The sequence below is a fragment of the Rhinopithecus bieti genome, unplaced genomic scaffold (genome assembly GCF_001698545.2).
Source record: "Rhinopithecus bieti isolate Rb0 unplaced genomic scaffold, ASM169854v2 scaffold_315, whole genome shotgun sequence".
NCBI classification, from domain to species: domain Eukaryota; kingdom Metazoa; phylum Chordata; class Mammalia; order Primates; family Cercopithecidae; genus Rhinopithecus; species Rhinopithecus bieti.
In genome coordinates, this window is record NW_016803481.1 from 77,707 (window position 1) to 91,290 (window position 13,584).

Below are 13,584 nucleotides of genomic sequence, written 5' to 3' on the forward strand. Positions count from 1 at the left end.
AAAAAAAAAAAAAAAAAAAAAAAAAAAAGAAATATGTGTACTAAAGGGTCAGGATTTAATACAATGAAAATTCTTACTGCTGCCTCAACAGAATCCTTAAATGAAATTGACTCCCTGCCAACTCTCTAACAAGTCTATAGAGTGATGAAGAATATGATGACTACTAGGACAACTTGATGCCACTACCTTGGTTCATACTTGGGTACCAGCAGTTTTACCAATCAATACTTTTGCAACAGCACTGCAAATGTTAAGATACCTAAAAAGGTATATGATATCTTAGTATTGTTATGAAAATAACTTTGACCTTAAAGAATCTCAGAAGAGTCTCAAGGACCCTCCGCAGTCTACAGCCTAAATTTTGAGAGCTGCTGATATAGACCCATAAATTTCACGTAAGGAAGAAAAATGCTGCAAGCAATTGATTATTTCAAAGGTGGCACCATCATTCCATCTTCAAGAGGAAAGGTGAGAATGACAACATCATAGAATTTTACTATTTTCCTTTTCTGGCAGGATCTATTCAGGAAAATTTCTGACTTGCTCCTGCTGGTTTTAAACTAAAACATGGTATGTGAGACATGATCTTTATAGGCTAAAACAACATACTTTCATGACAGAAGCAGCAGCAGATACTAAATCAATGCTCTCATAAGTACTCTGAACCAATAACAAAGACAAACCCTCTTAACATATTGGGTTGGTTACCTAAGTTCATGGAAATCCTCAGATATTCCATAAAGATACTATCAGGCAAGTCAAAGAAGAAAAAAAATAACCTTTCATACTTTAAAAAATGTGACTTGGTATTATGATGTATTTCATAAGCATATCTGGAATACAATGTGGAATCTATCCAATTTTCCATTCATGTAACTCAACAGATTATGATCAAAGGGCCTTTTACACTTTTTTTGTTTGTTTCTTTTTGGTGAATGGATGTATGAATGATAGTTGTGAAACACCTATAAAAGAAACCACAAAATGTTAAAGCTGACTTCATTATGGCAAATGCAGAACCGTGTAATAACAAGTCAAGTTAAAACGTAAAGGCAATGCAAGTAATATGCTATCTGCACCTAGATTTTCACTAATGGCGAGCTTAAAGTTATTAGCGGATCTTTGTTACCAAATTAGCAAATCCAATAAAACATTATTTGGTTAACCGAGATGGATGTTTAAAATGTCATTAGATTGCAGATCTACTTGAAGGTACACAGAGAAGAGTCCAGTTTTTAAAATATAAATCTCTGAAACTCAAATTTATTACTGTTAATACATTAGGGTTCTTGTTTTCCCAGGCATCATCTATAAACCCAAGTTTACAGCAATAATGGTTATATAATCACCTGGAATAAAACTTTTTCACTAGTACTGAAGCAATGCTTACTGGTACATGATTTGGAATGAAACTGTGACAACAGTTAGCAACAAGTGGTCTAGAATATCTAAATTGCTGTGTAGAGACTGAAATGACTGTTAAATGGAATGAGACTATAAGTCACACCTTTTAAGTGATGCAAATGTGGACAGGCCAAAAAAGCAGAGATAGGTAAATCTCGTAGGCTGCAATCTAAATGGAATAGTTCTGTTGAGTTCTAATCATAAAAACCATTCAGTTAAAAACAGGCCTGCATACAGAGACAGGTTCTCCGAAGCCCTGTTGCTGCTTTAGACAAGGGTTTATTAGATGGACTCTGTCTCCCATACACAGAGCAATCACCATAAATACATATTTAGGTAAATAAATTAACGGAAATATCTCAATACAAATTTTCCAATTCTGCCCATTAATTTATCAAAAGAGATAAATCCTCATTGGTATGTAATTAAGTAACAGAAAAGGGAAATGAATCACAGAGGGTATTTTGACATGCTCACTCCCATTGTTCAAATGTGTTAAGTTTTAGAGGAGAAAATAAAGCCTTAGAATATACCAAACTAAGCAGACTCGAAGAGACTATAGGTTTTATAAAGGATAGCTTAACCAAGACAGACTCTATTATAGAGCCACACTGAATTTGAATTTTGTTTTGTTTCTTAAATTCTTGAGCACTCTAATCCAAACACATTCTTGTATTGCATGTTTCTCACAAACTGATAGATACATAACCTTCCCCTGCCTTCATCGTGGAACAGTCTTTATGAGGTTTTACATTCGAGATCCATGGATGACCATCATATAACACATGAATTGTCTGAAGTTATATATGCACATTTATTTGGGTGTTTGAGCGAATGCATGTATTTATGGGAAAGAGGCCCAGTTGTAATAAGATTCTAAAGTGATCTAGAACCATCTTAAGTTTAAGCAATCCTAGTATAGGAAGCTCCTTTATTTGACAGGAAGTTGATAAGATTATCTCTAGGGTCCCAAGAAACTAAGGAGATGATGTCCTAGGTGAGATTGCTAGAAAGCCTTCAGTTCATGTATTTTTGTCACAAACACCAGGTACTATAAAAGATCACTTTTTTTTTTTTTTTAATATTCAGAGGCTAATGGCTTTGAGTCAACCTCCTCAGTATGCAACTTATAACATGTGTGGTACTGACCATAAGGGTTTCAGAAAGAGGAGTAACGAGGAGTAATAAAAATGATTATCAACTGCTGTATGAAAATCACCTAATGATTCATAATAGGGAGCTTACATCATTAAATAAGGTCACTAAGCACTTTCAATTAGCACTGATAAAAGTCTCAAGTTGGACTGATTTAACTACTACCAAAATATTTTAATTTTTCACTGTCCCATGAACTAACAGCCTATCTCCTAGGTACCTGAAGCTCCCATCATCATCTAAATACAGAAATACTGTTACTAGAACACAGTTCTTCCAACAAGTTACTTTCCCTTCATGGTACACCTGAAGATTTTGCAGAAGATACTCAACTCTAAATAGAGCAAGCAACTGGCTTCAAACCCAAGCCAGTGTCACATATCTCTAGAGGAAGAAGATTACGCATGAAAGATCATACTCCTGATAAAGGACATGTTCACATCGTTTTAGGCAGAACCAAATATTCTAAATATGTGTTTTCACTGCAATGTAGACTAAATTAATTGCCAAAGATGAAAAGTTACTTGCTATAGGGTCCTCCACTTCCTCCATAATCATAGGACTGCTGTGACTGATCATCGATGCTGTAACTTGTCTGGTAGAAATCCGTGTTTAAGTTTTCAAAGCCTGACATCGCAAATAATCTGTAATAAAAGAGAAACCGCAAATACTGCTTATGCCCAAAGTTCTACTGAATTCGTTCCTGGCAGTCTGCTTAAGCAAATATAGAACACAACAAATATCTTTTCAGTAATTCGGGGGGAGGGAAGGGGGAGGAACGCAGCATTTGAAGGGCGGTAGCGGAGTAAGAAAATGTCTATTCTTTAAGTTGCGGCCCAGTAAGACAACTCCATCTTAAGGAGCTGATATGCCTTCCATTAGGGGCGAGGTCGTGGGAGTTGTGGTTCCATAAGGGGTCTAAAATATCAATAACAACAAAGATGATTTTTCACCTTAGGACAGGGCTTTACAGCTGACAACACGACTGCTTCCTTGCAAAATAAGGCTTGCAGCCTGCCAGGAAAGTGCAGAATCTTGGAAGGTCGCGCCTGAGGTGCAGGGGCCCGCGTCAGGGCAAGGACTTGAACGGGACCGAGGGTCTGAGCGAAAGGACCAGGGCGCGGCGCCGAAAGACCGCAACAAGCCCATTTGCACAAGTGTGGAGAGAAGCTGAATAGTCTGCCACAGGCCTGGGTCACTCACCAAACTCCGAGGCTGCGCTGGCGGCGAAGGCAGTAGCTTCAGCAGTCCCAAACAACCCCCAAACTCTGTTTCAGACCCTGAATCAGCCCCGCTGCTACGTGTCACAGGGCCAAAGAACTGCTTCCGGGCCACGTCCGCTCGCGCAGACGTATTAGCAAGTTTTCGCTCTCCTCTTTGGTTGGGCACCGGTGGGCGGGAGGAGGAGACATGAACATAGAGCATGCGTAGTATCTACCCCACCTGCGGCGGGCCGATGCGAAAGAGGAAAGTGCTTCCGGCAGCCTAGTTAGCGGTGGAACCAGGAAAGCGCAGGCGCAGCAATTGCTGCTTACTTGGGAGGAGGAGTTGTTTCTCAGACCGAGGTGATGAAAGGCTGGGAGGCGCTAAAATGAGACAGCTGGAGCCCCCCTTTCCTGTCCACAAACTACAATGCCTCGATATCTGCATTTATTGTGATTCAAGCACTGTGCTAAAGAGTTTGTATGTATTATTTAATCTTTACAACCTAATGAGATGGTTACCCTATTTCCCTTTTTTGTAAGTGAAGCTATTAAGTGTGCATTCTCTGCTAGCTGCTGGGGATACTGTGGTAAATATAAGCTAGATGACATCTACCCACCTGGAGTTCGTGGTAGAGAGGGGTAATCGAACACATACAAATGCAGGTGAAATTGCTACTAATATTCTTTAGCGCTCCATGAGAGTAACATTCATCTGGGAGGAAGAGTCTGTAAAGTCACTATAAGAGGGTTAACGAAGGGTGAGTGGGAGTTAGAGAAGACGAGAAAAAAAGAGGAAAGGGCAAGGGTAAAGGAGGATAATATGTAAAAAGGTAAAGGGAAATAAAAAGGTAAAGGGAAAATAGCCTGAATATTTTAGGCAAAGAGAACAATGTGTGCAAGATCTGGGAAGCATGGTCTGAGGAAAGATGAAAATCGAGCTCTGAACTTCAGCATTATTAACATTTTGGGTCAGAATGATTCTTTGGGTTATGCCCTGTGCATGATGCTTAGCGTAGCGTCCCTAACCTCTAGCCATTAGATGCCAGTACTCCTCGCAACCAACCACCACCACCACCACCACCACCACCAAGCTGGGACAGCTAAAAATCTCTCCAGACATTGCCAAATCCAAATGTCCCTGGGGCGGGGGTGGGGGCAACATCATCTGAATTTGTGAACCACTCTTTTAAGTGGAACCTGAGTGACTGGAACAGCAAGTGAGGGGAGCCACATAGGAGTTGAGGCTGGAATAACAGGAAGGGGCCAGGAAATATCCTGTGGGATTTGTGTGTTAGTTCTAAAAGAAATGAAGATTGCGAACTGATGAGTGATGTGTAGATTGTTTCGTTTTGAAAAAGATTGCTTTGGTTGCTGTGTTAAATCACTTTCCCAAGATGGTGGAATCCCAAATACTGTGACTCCAAATAACATGCTATTAACTAGTGAGCAGAACTTTCTTCAGGGTTTATAGTAATAACATTTATCATGAGCCATTGCATTATATTCCGGTATCAAAATCCTGAGGCCCTCACAAAAGAAGCCAGACCATTGTTGAGGACTAGTTTCCAAAGGAACAATAAAATTTCACTTAAAATTTTCTCTCAACACCCCACCCCAATAAAACAAACAAGTAAAACTAAAACAAAAAACGCACTCTCCTCCCAACAAAATAGCAAGAACAAAAGGCTATAACAACCATACCAAAATCCTAGGATTGTACCCTAGAAACCGACAGGCAGCTGCCCTTTGAGGTTTTTACTCCATTGGTGAATTTAATTTTTTTTATTTTTATGGGTACATCATAGTTGTACAGATTTATGAGATAAATGTGATATTTTGATACAAACATACAATGTGTAATAATGAAATCTGGGTAATTGAGATGTATCTGTTGCCTCAAACATTTGTCATTGCTTTGTGTAGAGAAAATTCTAAATCTCCTAGTTATTTTGAACTATACAATAAATTATTGTTAATTATGGCTACCCTGTTTTGCCGCTGAATACTAGATTTTTGTGCTTTCTCTCTATATTTTTGAATTTCTGAAATTGCTCATTCAAGTGTTCACCACCTTTCATCAATCATTTTAGCATTTATTGGTTTAGGTATCATTGGCACAACTTTAGGTAGAATGACCACATATTATGATTTGCTGGAGACAATTCCATTGTCCCATTTTCTGCCTATTTTTCCTTACCTCCAGCATAATTATTAATATTGTTCCCTTTTACTCTCAAAAATATCCTAGTTCAGTTGATAAACTTTGTGATTGTACTTTCTTTAAGCTACATTATCCATGAAGCTGTGTTTTGAATCATCAACAAGATGCAATAATCCATCATTATCTACTTAATCTTATGGTTAAAAAAAATCTGGTCTCTCTTGTTTTTTTCTGATGTTTCTATTTCTTCTGAATCAAAAAACATATCCCTTTCAAATTTGAATGAGCTACAAGAATATGAGCATTAAAAATTGCCCATTTAGATGCTGGTAAGGTTGTTGAGAAAAAGGAATGCTTATACACTGTTGGTGGGAGTGTAAATTAGTTCAGCCATTATGGAGCACAGTGTGGCGATTCCTCAAAGACCTAAAGACAGAAATACCATTCTACCCAGTAATCTCATTACTGGGCATACACCCAAAAGGTTATAAATCAATCTACCATAAAGACACATGCACGTGTATGTTCGTTGCAGCACTATTCACAGTAGCAAAGACATGGAAGCAACTTAAATGCCCATCCATCATAGACTGGAAGAAGAAAATGTGGCACATATACACCATGAAATATTATGCAGCCATAAAAAAGGAATGAGATAATGTCCTTTGCAGGGACATAGATAGAGCTGCAGGACATTATCCTTAGCAAACTAATGCAGGAACAGAAAACCAGATACCACATGTTCTCCTTGTAAGTAGGAGCTAAATAATGAGAACACATGGACACCTAGAGGGGAACAACACACAGTAGGGCATGTTGGAGGGAGGAGGGAGAGAATCAGGAAAAATAACTGATAGGTAGTAGGCTTAATACCTGGGTGATAATCTGTGCAACAAACCCCCATAATACAAGTTTATCTATGTAACAAACCTGCACCTGTACCCCTGAAGTTAAAAGGTAAAAAATTTGCCTGTTTTAGGAATGAATTATTAGATATAGATGTTCTTCAAATTCTACTTCTGTCTCTGAAAGCAATTAACATATTTATTTAAATTTTCCCCCTTGAATTTATGCTCCAATTGAGAAGTCAAGCAAGAAAATTTAGTTACCTGATTGAGTTTTGAATATTGTTTATTTGACTTTGAAACATAAGCCAAAGTATCCTGCAGATGCCCACTAGGGATTTTGAGAACATCCACTAATTTCATGGCTAGTCATGTAGGAATTTCTTTTTGGATTTTTTCTTTTTTTTTTTTTTTTTGCATTGCTCCCTCACTCTGGGATAGGCTTCAGAAAGTTATATTAAAGGAAATGGAGTCCTTGATAGATGTGCTGTCCTCTGTTATAGTCACCCAGTTGGCTTTATCAGGAGTAGAAAGCCTCACCTAGGTCAAGAGATGAGGCAACATGAGCTGGAGCTGTAATAGCTGCACAGTCCTTCCTTGGGACCTAATGTATCCATCACCAAAACAAAAATGGAAAGGACATCCTAATAATGAGTAATATCATTTAGTTAAGACAGTCATGCTAGTATACACACTAACACTTTTACATATTTCACAAACACACACAAAACAACTTCATTTTCTTAGTATGGCTCTGAAACTAAGATATTTTAGAGTTGCCTTCTTTCCCTTCTGTTTTTCAGTTAATATGCCATGGAAAATTGTGCCAGAAAATTATGGTTTGAACATGGGCAGTTTTCTCCTACCTTCAGCTATATCCACAAGCACCACATGAAATGGAGATCTGGCAGCTCTGTCAGTCAAGTTCCACAATTAAACCTGACAACTACGGTAAAAACCAAATAAGTGCGAGTGTTTGTTTTCACTGTCCCTGCCTATTAATTATGTAACCTTTTTTTCCAAATATGACAATTATATTTCTTCCAAATTATCTTTTTTCCTTTACCAAAGACTTTCCTCATCAAGTCTTCCATACTAGGTTATTCAAATTCTGCTTCTGTTATTTCAATTCTTTTACTCTGAACAATGAATAGTTTTGAGAAGACAGACTTGCCTGTAATGGCATTGGATGCCTTTGTATAGAACTGGTTTTTAAAAGGCAAAGAAATTTAACCCTAATTTTATAACTATTCCTAGAAGCTTTACGTCAGTATTGCAAGTGCATGTTGTTAAAAAAAAAGTCTTTTAAAGATAACATATAAGCGATATTGTAAGTACTGTATATATTTTCATTGCAGAGATCAAAAATACCCTCTTAACTAACAAATAAACCTTTCTAATATCAGGTGAATGGCTATTGTGGCTTGGAATATCAGTTTCAGTGAAAGCACTGAAGCACTGGAGCACTGGAAGTCTATATTTCAAAGAACTTGGGTAGTAAGGGAGATAATATGAAAAACAGCATGCGAGAACACACAGTGGGCTCTAATGATGGCAAAGCCACTCATGTCAAAGGTAAAAATGAAGGATTTGAAAAATATGACAGTTAGCACCTATATATACTTCAAGCATTTGTGTGCCAAGCGCTTCTTTAAGGACTTTGTACTTTTTAACTCAATTACTGCTCCTCTTACAACCCAATGAGGTGGGTGCCCTATAACTCCCATTTGACACATGAGGAAATTGAGAACAGAGTAAGTAATTTGTTAAACATTATTATGCTAGAAAATAGTAGACTAGACATTTTGAACTTGTTCCTGAGTCCTTATGCTAAACCACTAGGCTATATTGTTATTGTGTTATGAAATGTGAATGTAGAAAAGTCAATAATTCTGATTAATATCCTAATTTATCTAAAATGTGATTACTGAAATCCATATAAATTAAAATTGCAACTAGACATTTGATAATTGCATCTACGTCTCCACATGTATATATATTCAAATTGATAAAAAGTATTTTCTGTAATGTTCTCATTGGGCAAATAATATTTAAACCTTATGTTTAAGTTTATGTTACATTAGTCATGTATGTTAATTGATATTGCATAGTGGTTAAGGGTACAGGCCCTGGAGCCAGACTGCATGGATTTACATTCTGTACTACTTACTTGCCATGGAGCTTCAGTAACGTATTTAAACCCTTTGTACCTCACTTTTTTCATCTGTAAAAGCAAGATAAGAGTGTTCATTGCTAGAAGGGTTATATGACATAATGTACTCAAGTATAAGTGTCTAAGTACTAAGTATTCAATAAATATTTGCAATAATTATTGTTGAATCTATGTAGCTACAGAAGCAATACTATTTCTTCAGGAAAATCGACTTTTAAAAGCTATAAGGATTGGGTTTGAACAAGCTAACTACATCTAAGATCAATTATAAACGTTCACTCTATTGTTTGCCCTGAAGATTCTGTATTATATTATAATTTGCTTTTTGATAAGGTGGAGTGTATTAAGATATGCTTTTTTATCTCTGTCCAAGATTTTTCAAATTTGGCTTGTCTGCATTGTAAATTTTAGTCTCATAAGTACTGTTTTAAGAACCACCTATATTTAGGGCAATTATCCTTGAAAATTGTGAACAGTACTTCTCATATTTTATTTTCTTGGTATGTTTCATCTTATTTCAAATACTATAAAAAGTGTCCATCTTTCTGCCTTACCTTTCTCTCCTCTCTTCCCCTAAAACACAGGAGACAGAGCATAAGATGATTTATATTGTGGAAAATGTATTTATTTGCAAAGAAAGAAAAAGGCACTGTCCCAGGCAAGTGAAATAATAGCCATAACAATTTTTAAAGATATAGTGTTTCTTAAAATCATATATGTGTCAGGTTTTATTACATTCAACGGGAGAGCAGCTTGAAAATTACTGCAAGCATGATATATTATGGTTTAGGTTCCTCTAGGCAGTATACTTTTCTATTTTCTGTTAGAATTCTTCATGACCATATCTGTTGCCCATTTTAATGTGGTTATTTGTTTTCTTGTCGATTTAAGTTCCTTATAGATTCTGGTTACTAAATCTTTGTTGGATGCATACTTTGTAAATGTTTTCTCTTATTTTGTAGATTGTTTACTTTTGCTGGGCAGAAGCTCTTTAGTTTAATTAGGTCCCACTTGTTAACTTTCGTTTTTGTTGCAATTGCTTTTGGGGACTTAACTCAAAAACTCTTTGCCAGGGCCAGTGTTGAGAAGGGTATTTTCTGGGTTTTCTTCCAGGATTAAAAAAAGGAGAAGAAGAATTCCTCACGACTCTCTCAATTAGAGTTATTTTGAAGAAGGTTAATGCTTGAACCACAGTAACTGTCATGCTGTCATATCTATATCATTGTAATTTGTGCAGAAATGATTAGTAAGAAGGAACATTTTACTGCTGTTGAGGAATGGAAGGGATGAGACTAAAGCGATGGTTTGAAAAAAAATAGTATTCAGACTGGATTAGTTTCCTGGGGCTGCTGCAACAAAGTACCACAAACTGGGTGGTCTACATAAACGAAATGTATTGTCTTAGAGTTCTGGAGGTTAGAAATCTGAAATCAAGGTTTTGGCAAGGTTTTTTCCTTCTGAGGACTGTGAGGGTGAATCTGCTGCATGCCTCTTTTGTAGCGTCTGGTGGTTTGAAAGCAATCTTTGATGTTCCTTAGCTTGTAGATGCATCACTCCCATCTCTGCCTTCACCTTGACATGGTCTTCACATAGTTTCTCTGTGTATGCCTGTCTCTGTGTCCAAGCTTCCCTTTTTTAGGAGCACCAGTCATGTTGGTTTAGCACCTACCCAAATGACCTCATTTTAACTTGATTATCTCTGTAAAGATCTTATTTTCAAATAAGGTCACATTCTGATGTCCTGGGAGTAAGGACTTCAATATATCTTTTGGGGGATGTACAGTAGAATTTATACCAGCCTTATGATGTTACTGCATTCTTTTGCCCAAATATAGACTGAGTTTTTTTGCTATACACATGCTCAAAAGAACAATAATCTGATTTTTTTTCACTTTGATCAGCTATTCATGTCAATGTCAATTGGTTGTCACCGTTGCAGAATGGCAAATATTTTGAATCAAATCTGTAGCAATGGAGTCTTCAACTGCATCATTTTGGGTGTCTAGTATAACACTTGGCCCAAAGTAAACTTTTTACATTGGGTTTAAAGTCAGTCCCATGCTTGTAGAAAGACACATGCTGGAATATTTTTCATCAGACTTTCTGAAACAAAGTAAGAGGCCATTATGTTTATAAATAAGTAAAAGCCTGCTAAAGGAAAATCTTAATGTCTACAGTGCCAATTCTTAAACAATGTTATTTTATTGAGTTTGTTCACTTGTGATGATTTTTAAAAATATAAAGTAGAACTATAAAAGTAGGCATTTTGATTTTCAAGTTTTCTTCCACAGAAGAAAAAGTTATTTAGTCATAATGCTTTTAATGTACTTAGATACTATTTTTTGTTATTAAGACTAATTGTAATGCTTGACACTTTTCCTTAAATGAGGATTATTTTATTTTAAAACAGAGACATGTGAAATCAAATGTCTGATTTTAATTAAATTCTGCACATTTAGATTTAGAGGTCAAAGACAAACACATTTTTTTCTTTTTGATTTTAGGTTAGGCAGTCAAGATCTTTTTTATTCTTCTTCTGCAGTCCTAATTTTTTTTTTTTTTTTTTTTTTTTTTTTTTTTTTTNTCCCAAAGTGCTGGGATTACAGGCGTGAGCCACCGCACCTGGCCCTGCAGTCCTAATTTTATACAATTTAATGAAAATCATGAATCCCCTACTGTCTGTGATAATGAATTTTCCTCTCTGGAAGAGAATATAAACACTTCTTAACTCTTGCTAAAATGTTATTTTGGAAAGATTAACATCATTTAAAATATTATTTGATTCTAGATTTATAAATATCCTTTCTTTTCTGGACTCTAATTAAAAGTTATTCCTTTCAATTTAAAAATTGACTTCTGTACTAATATTATAACACACTACACTCCCCTTCCCACTCCCTGGAAATGAAATGTCTCAACTTCATATTAAAATTTTGAGAGGCCCCTAGGAAATTGGCCTGAATTCACTGAGATAGCTCTAAAGTTAACAAGAATAGACTGATCTTCATAGAACAATCAGGACAGCAAGTGCATCAGAAAATGACCAAAACACCCCTCGTTTAACTGGCTACACATATTGAGAATTAAAGAGAATTAAAACTTGCAGGAACCTTGAGAGAATTCATTCCCCAGTCTTTGACTTTACAAATGAGGATCTGAGGCCAGGAGAAGTGAAGGGATGTGTTGTAAGACCTACAATTCCATGTGATACCTTGACATTTCTGACCCTCACAGGGTCCTAAAGGTTTAGCCATGAGTTCCCTTGCTCTTGCCGGATATGTCCCCTACCCAGCAGAAAAGGCTCCCCACCAGGCAGGTTCCTCTATCGGCCACCCCACTCAGGCCTCAGCCCAAGTCGTTTTGCCTTCTTATGAGCTGGTAAAATTATTCAAAGAAGCAAATTATATCCCCTTCCCCCCATGGGAACCAGGAGGCAACTCATCCTCTAGATACTATATACCACAGGCCCAGCTAATTCACTCTACTTCTGAGTGTAATCACTATGTATCCCTGCATGGCGTGCAGGCTCTTCTCTCCCAGGCTGTGAGTGTACGTGATTAATGAACTGCTGCCAGTCTCACCTGTCCAGTGTGGAGTATATCAGGAGCTCATGCATCTTGTACTATTTGGGAACAGGGATCCTTCCTTCACCAACATGGTAGGTAGAAGACTATCAGCTATCAGAACAAGGGATTTGGTTGATTTTACTAATATGGCTAGTATCAGATTTACCATTGTGTCTTGTCTTTGCCTTTCAGCTAGTACGTGACAAAGATTAGATGATAAATAAGTGATTGTAACCATCTAATTATGTCAGAAACTCTATTAGAAGCGAGGTCATATTTTATTTACTTCTGTATCCCAACTATAGGACATAAAATAATGTTGTTTGTGGTATTTATTCATTCGTTTAACAAAGATTTATCGAGAACCTACCATGTGCCAGTCACAATATACAACAAACAGATTCTGTGCCTGTCTATGGTATTTTTTAAATTTATTTTTTATTATACTTTAAGTTCTAGGGTACATGTGCACAATGTGCAGGTTTGTTACATATGTATACATGTGCCATGTTGGTGTGTTGTACCCATTAACTCATCGTTTACATTAGTGTATTACATTAGGTATATCTCCTAATGCTATCCCTCCCCCCTCCCCCCACCCCACGACAGGCCCCGGTGTGTCATGTTCCCCTTCCTGTGTCCAAGTGTTCTCATTGTTCAATTCCCACCTGTAAGTGAGAACATGCGGTGTGTGGTTTTCTGTTCTTGTGATAGTTTGCTGAGAATGATGGTTTACAGCTGCATCCATGTCCCTACAAAGGACATGAACTCATCCTTATTTATGGCTGCATAGTATTCTATGGTGTATATGTGCCACATTTTCTTAATCCAGTCTATCATTGATGGACATTTGGGTTGGTTCCAAGTCTTTGCTATTGTGAATACTGCCGCAATAAACATATGTGTGCATATGTCTTTATAGCATCATGATTTATAATCCTTTGGGTATATACCCAGTAATGGGATGGCTGGGTCAAATGGTATTTCTAGTTCTAGATCCTTGAGGAGTTGCCACACTATCTTCCACAATGGTTGAACTAGTTTACAGCCCCACCAACAATGTAAAAGTGTTCCT

At 37.0% G+C, this 13,584-nt stretch overlaps 2 protein-coding genes across 2 annotated transcripts in view; one reads left to right on the top strand and one right to left on the bottom strand.

Moving 5' to 3' along the window:
* The window catches only part of YIPF5 (Yip1 domain family member 5), a 13,154-nt gene extending 9,193 nt beyond the window's left edge, over positions 1-3,961 (bottom strand). The window contains exons 1-2 of the mRNA XM_017884535.1: positions 3,763-3,961; positions 3,084-3,203 (exon numbers count right to left, since the gene is read on the bottom strand). Of these exons, the coding sequence (XP_017740024.1) occupies positions 3,084-3,193 (110 nt within the window). The 5' untranslated portion in view covers positions 3,194-3,203; positions 3,763-3,961. The remainder of the gene's footprint in view (positions 1-3,083; positions 3,204-3,762) is intronic.
* A 108-nt stretch (positions 3,962-4,069) lies between these two features.
* The window catches only part of KCTD16 (potassium channel tetramerization domain containing 16), a 319,429-nt gene continuing 309,914 nt past the window's right edge, over positions 4,070-13,584 (top strand). Inside the window, exons 1-2 of the mRNA XM_017884547.1 lie at positions 4,070-4,242; positions 7,574-7,744. The gene's annotated coding sequence lies outside the window, so the exon portion shown is untranslated. The remainder of the gene's footprint in view (positions 4,243-7,573; positions 7,745-13,584) is intronic.